The sequence below is a fragment of the Cibotium barometz genome, chromosome 64 (assembly GCF_041138505.1).
Source record: "Cibotium barometz isolate CiBa-2024 chromosome 64, ASM4113850v1, whole genome shotgun sequence".
NCBI lineage: Eukaryota > Viridiplantae > Streptophyta > Polypodiopsida > Cyatheales > Cibotiaceae > Cibotium > Cibotium barometz.
Window position 1 is genome coordinate 8,943,728 of NC_141109.1, and position 6,273 is coordinate 8,950,000.

At 45.5% G+C, this 6,273-nt stretch overlaps 1 protein-coding gene across 3 annotated transcripts in view; it reads left to right on the forward strand.

Annotated features, from left to right (window-relative positions):
- Positions 1 to 848: 848 nt before the first annotated feature.
- Positions 849 to 6,273, forward strand: part of LOC147603281 (E3 UFM1-protein ligase-like protein) — a 43,797-nt gene continuing 38,372 nt past the window's right edge. For 2 of the 3 annotated variants that reach the window (XM_086796985.1, XM_086796986.1), the window contains exon 1: positions 849 to 1,153. In XM_086796985.1, the coding sequence (XP_086653111.1) occupies positions 980 to 1,153 (174 nt within the window). In that variant the 5' untranslated portion in view covers positions 849 to 979. The remainder of the gene's footprint in view (positions 1,154 to 6,273) is intronic. The other variant, XM_086796987.1, reaches the window with a different exon arrangement.

Here is a 6,273-nt window from a genome sequence, read left to right on the forward strand (position 1 = left end):
AAGCAAAGCTTGCAAAGGGTTATACACAAGGAAAAGGCATTGACTATGGTGAGACCTTTACACCCACATGTCATATGATTACCATGAGGAGTATCATTACATTAACAACACATAAAGGTTGGAATATATGTCAATTGGATTATCACATTTAAATTAGGGGATAGGAGAGTGAAAGTTGGTAAGAATTAGGAGTATGGTAACTACTTGAATTTCTTGCAGACCACAGCAAAAAACTACCATACAAAATTGGAAAAACAAAGGAAGACCCAAGTTATAAAATATTTGATTTTATAGCTGACCATGTTTAACATGTAACCACCAAAACACAGTGAAGCCTTTAGGCTTGTGGAGCTTGCTGTTAGGAAAGCCACTCTTGATAATCAAAAGGCCAGAAAGGCCTTGAATTTAATTATCGACATACATAGGTGACCATTCAAGGTGTATAGCTTGGCAATAAAGATATACAATTGTAAGTAGCACTTGATTATTTTGCATCGATTTACAAAATTTGGATTTTGATTTGAATGAATATATATGCAATGCATCAACTTGGTTAATAATGAATAAATTTGGATTTTGATTTGAATGAATATATATGCAATGCATCAACTTGGTTAATAATGAATAAATTTTTGATGCGAATTTAAAGAAATTGTAAAATATTATGAATGATGATGATTATGAATATATATGTAGTGCATCAATTTTATGGAGATAATGATGATGATTATTATGAATATATATGTAGTGCATCAACTTGGTTAATAATGAATAAATTTTTGATGCGAATTTTAAAAAAAATTGTATGATTATTATTATTATTGCTTGAGTAGTAGCATTATACTATTAAACCCTGCTGGTATTGCCACCAAAATTGTAAGAGGACCATCAGTCGGTCCGATCGTGATCTGCTACTATACGTAAGAGCACATCAGAATTCGATCGATACAAGGATCCATTTTCATTGATAAGTGGCGAGATGGACGCGGAGCTCTTGCAGCTGCAGAGGCTCTTCGAGGCGGCCCAGGATGCCAAAGCAAGCGTGCGGCTCTCCGAGCGCAACGTCGTGGAGCTCGTGAGCAAGCTGCAGGAGGTTGGCCTGCTTGACTCCAATCTTCTTCACACCGTTTCCGGCAAAGAGTACCTGACGCAGGCATGAATCAAGCCTTGATCTCTAAACTTGATAATCTCATCAATTTCTGCAGAATTGTACGCTCTCATGCGTGCATACATGTTGCATGCATGTGTGTCTGTTTGCGTGCATGTATGTTTGTGTTTATGAGCACACATATAAAGTTCAGCATATGTGAGTGTGTATATTTTACATTTTTTTTTGTTTTTCTCATGGCAAGACAAACCTACATGCTAACATAGATGCATTCATGCATTTATGTAGAGTGCTATACACCTGAGCGAGAATACTTTTAAGGAGTTGCTCCCCTTGTGTGCATGTGAGCGCGTGCACATGAATGTTAGAGAGTCTGGTGGAAGCAATTTGAATAACAACTATCTAAATGGGAAAGAAATCTGTAGACAGCATACTTTATGATCACATTCAGGCAAGATACAATGTTCCCCCCTCCCCCCGCGGCCGACAACACACGCATTGGTTGGTCCAGCCTTTGCGGCCTTTCCCCCTTTTTAAGGAGCTTTTATACCTACAGCCCCTGGCTGCCCATGTGGACCTCCTGGCCTTGCTGTTTTGGGTGCCTCCGGACTGTCAACGGCTGTCCAAAATTGCCCCAACTGGGCCTTGCTATAGTTTGCCCCAAATGCACACTGTGGCAGGCTTCCTGCTCATTCTCTTGTCTGTGCAAATCTTAGTGACACACAGTTCACCAAACAACGGTATCCATGTTAAATGAGGGCTAATGATGGACTTTCTACCCTTATTCTCCCTATGCCTACTGTGTACGTGTCCTCAGGTATAGCCATGACACATGCATCTGAGGACTGATGTATGTGATATCCCCTCGTCTTAATACTGGAATAGGAGGGTGGAGTCTGGTATAGAATCTCAGGTGTACACTCGATGTCAAGCTGCTGGAGCTCCCTCCATGTGCGTGCCTGAACCTGCTCTCCTTTGCCTTCGCCTTCCAGCCTCTGCACACTAACCCCTGCCCCTCCTCCTGTGTGCAGCCCCCCCCTCCTTCGCAGTCGGCTGTCTCCTCCCTGCTGCCTCCCACCTAGCTGCCCTCCGCCTCCCCTTGTGCGTGCCTCCCATGTGAGCTCTCCCCCTCCGCCTTCTCCTTCCTTCGCACCACCCTGCCTGAGACAACATGCTGAGAAACAGCCCTGGCCCTGACAGGACAGCTCATAGAGAGCCATCACAGATTTCTTTGTGGTACACACATCCACATCGGAATCCACTACCCACAATAGTTCCTCTACTATCACATCAGAGCCCACCACTCGAACCCACGTTGTAGCTCCACACCCCAGAGGAGTTCTTAGTGAGAGAACTCGATCCATTTTGCGAGCCAGACGTCCCGACCCAGAGCATCAGGACCCTCCACACAGAGATAGATTCGTGAGGTTCTCCGCCGACATGACACGCTCCCATCACAGAGGCCTGACATTCACTCCACCATCAGATCGGTTCTGGCGCTGAGGCGGGTATGGTCATTAGCTGATCACAACATATCTCACTCTACACAGGATCATCTATTGATCACATGTACTGTCAGATGTTTTCATTTTACCTTTTTCTTTCAGTTTTCCGTGGCTCAGTATATCCATGGTATCATTGCATTACTTCTGGTCTCATAGGCCCTTGGAGTCTTCCGTAAACGTTAATATAACTCTCTCTCTCTCTCTCTCTCTCTCTCTCTCTCTCTCTCTCTATTACTGCACTTGTCTCTATCTTGTGCATTATCTTCGTCGTGAAAGATTGCTGAATTCTGTCCATTGAAGTTACCGATTCTACCAATCAAGCTTCCTTATGTTACACTTCGGGGTCTTTTGCAGACGTTAATAGATCTCTCTCTCTCTCTCTCTCTCTCTCTCTCTCTCTCAGCCTGATTGAGCAGGCCAAGTCGAGAGCAGAGACTCTATTGTTGCTTTGTGGATTCCCGCAAAGCATTTGACACAGTGCCACGGGACCAGCTCATACAGAGATTGCAGACTCTTGGGGTGCCTTCAAATATGATATGGGGGATCATTGCTTTATATGAAAGGGTGACGGGACGAGCCAGATGCCGAGGTGGTCTGTTAGAGGAGATACTGTTAGCAGTCATCTCCTGTCTGTACACTATACCAAGGCCTTTGTTGTGGGTGTGCCCGCCCGTTTTAGTGTTTTCCCATTTTTCCTCACTCTCCATGTATTTTTCCCATTTTTCGGAGGTGTGGCAGGGCTGTTGGCTGTCCCCAAATGTTGGTCGGCTGCTTGCTCAGTTACCCTACCTGTCCAGGCGACCTAGCCGACTTGCTTTTTCTGGTCGGGGGCTGCCCATGGCTGGTCGTGCTGCTGTCGGCCTGTTCAAGGCTGGCCAACCAGCAGCCTGGGGCCATATAAAATGGCCCCCTTGCCCCCACACTTCCCATTGTAGTCTCTGGGATTTTCTTTGGTGTATATAGCAGAGTTACACATCTTCTCTCTCTCTTTCAGCCGTGTCTTGCTCTCTACAACAGTTGTCTTCATTTCCGCTGTACATTTTGACACGGTATCAGAGCCCCAGGTGGCTTGAAGCTTGGAGACAGTGGGACGTTGAGGGTTTGCTGATTTGAGGTGTTGATTGGAGATTGTTTGGGCTGTACGGGACTTGGAGATCGGGTAGAAGGCAGCCATCACCGTTGGACAGCCACCTTGCATATTATTTGCAGCCTCTTCTTCTTTTTTCCCACCCACCTTGTGAACCCTTGAGATGGTAGACTCACGTGAAGATCCCAACACTCCCCATGTTCCCGGTGGACCGACAATTGGACGAGAACAACTACAGCATATGGAAGGTAATGATGGAGTCTGTTTTGGAGTCTTATGACGTGGCTGATTTCATTGTTGTTGGGGTTCCATGGCCGGAGTTGGAAGACGGAGAGTTACCCTCTATACGGAAGGAACGGGAGGCACATGCACAGTTATGGGATGTCAATGTCCGCGTCCGTTCTTTCATCTTCCTAAATTGCACAAAACACGTGATCAATCACATAAAGCATATGACGCTGGCTAGAGGGATTTGGCAGCATTTGGCTTCTCTGTACAACAGGGTATCACCCATGAAGAGGATCTCCTTGGAAGTTCAGATGCGGGTGATGAATCCTGCAAAGTCATGGACGATGCGGGAGCACATCAACAAGTTGCAGGCTCTTCAGTAGGAGGTTCTCCAGGCAGGGAAAGAGATATCGTCAGAGGATATGGCTATCACGTTGTTGTCCCATTTGCTCTCTCAGTACACTCAGCATTTTACTCCTCTTTGATCACCAATGGCAAGCTCAGCACCATCACGTGGGAGGAGCTTGTGCCAATGGTGTTGGACCAGGAAGAGCGATTTACGAACTCTCCACAGGGCAGAGGTTCTGAGGCCTTGACTGACCAGCGGTCGAAAGGCCGTAACAACAACAACAAGGGTAAAGGGAAGTCTTCATCGGAGAAGTCTTCTGAGAAGAAGCCCGATTCAGACCATGAGAAACTGAAGGCCGAGCGGACTTGTAACGATTGTGGCAAGAAAGGCCACTATTGGAGGAAGTGTCCCAAGCGGAATAACGGGAAGAGTGTTGATTCTTCAGCTTCAGCTGCAAAGACTCCAACCTTTGTGCACTTGGAGATTTTGGACTCATCTTCTTCGAGTGAGGAGGCAATTGGCTTCACCGCCTCTCCCGGCTTCAAGACAAGAGGGCAGGACAGTTCGGGGCTTGCTAGTGCAGAAGAAGGATGATTCCTTCTGGATGTGTGTGGATTACCAGGCTTTAAACAAGCTTATAATCAAGAACCGGTTTCCAATCCTAGGCATAGATTGTGAGATTATGTGAATGTAGCATGCGCCAAGCTAGGACAATGTGAAACAACGAATCCTTTCTTTAAACGTGAGTTTAGTGAGTCTTTAACAATCCTTTAAAACAGCATACACGAATCCTTTAAAACAGCATACACGAATCTGAAAGAGATGTAGTAGAGACGACACCAGATGGGGTCCCAAATTACCCACTAAAGGGCACCCCGTGCAAGCAGGAGTATTTGCTTTATTTCTTCAGGTGATGTCTTTTGGAGTCTCTCTTTTCATTGGCTCAAGACTATTCCAGAGTGGTTCTCTCTAGCCCTTTGTGAGAGGAAGGGTTTGGCAGTTCAGAGGGTGGAAACAGGACAAGATTGTGGGCTGTTTTGGATGAGTTTGTGGACTGGTTTTCATGGCTGAGTTTATGGCTATGTGCATGGTTCAGTCAGATGCATATTCAAGGCCTCATGGATATACAGACTTAGCAGATTAGAGGAGATAATAGTGTGGTGTTCTTGGGACACAAGGCTGTGTAACCTCTATGCTAAGAGGTCCTTAGGATTGGCATATTGGACTTGCAGACATACGAGCCATGGACGGCCATGTTGTAATCATCTAAATCTTTCCATTGAATTTGAATAAAGAAATACCAAAAGGGGCGCCAAGCTTTGGGGCCAACATCTGTCTCTCTTTCTTGTTTTGGAGCACTCTAGCTCCGGTTTATTTGATTAATTGTCTGGACTACAATTGGATTGGGTGACTGCTAGTCTACCGCACTTTGGTTTCTACCAGAGGCCGGTTTCACTTATACTAAGATTCCCAGACCATACATCATAAGGCGAGTTCCTTAAAAAAGAGGATGGCTGTTCGAGGCACTAAGATCTATTTAGGAGATGATTTTGTGGAGCATCGAAAGACAGGGATGGCCAGGTGATGGAGGTCGGGAAAGCAGGTAAGTGGGCAGTCTATCGGGATGCCAGGGTCATCATTGTTGGATAAGTGCCCCACATGACGGCACAAGGTCTATGAGATCATAGGTACATGGAGGATGGCTCTGGAATTGCAACGGACCTAGCTGACCAGCCTTTCCTAGAGCACATACATCCATCTGAGCAGCATCAAAATGTTATAAGGGTAGATTTTCCATTTAAAACAACATGCTAGTTGGAGAGTTTGCACTTTTGAGACTTCTTGTTATGATGCAAATGTAAAAACTGCACGAATGATGCATAGATGCCTTCTAAATGCAGAAGCTTTTTGGAAAGATATGCTTGTTATTCTGTGAGCCTGTGAGTGCACAAGTACTGGGTTTTAATTTACTTCACTTGTTTGGAATGCTTATTTT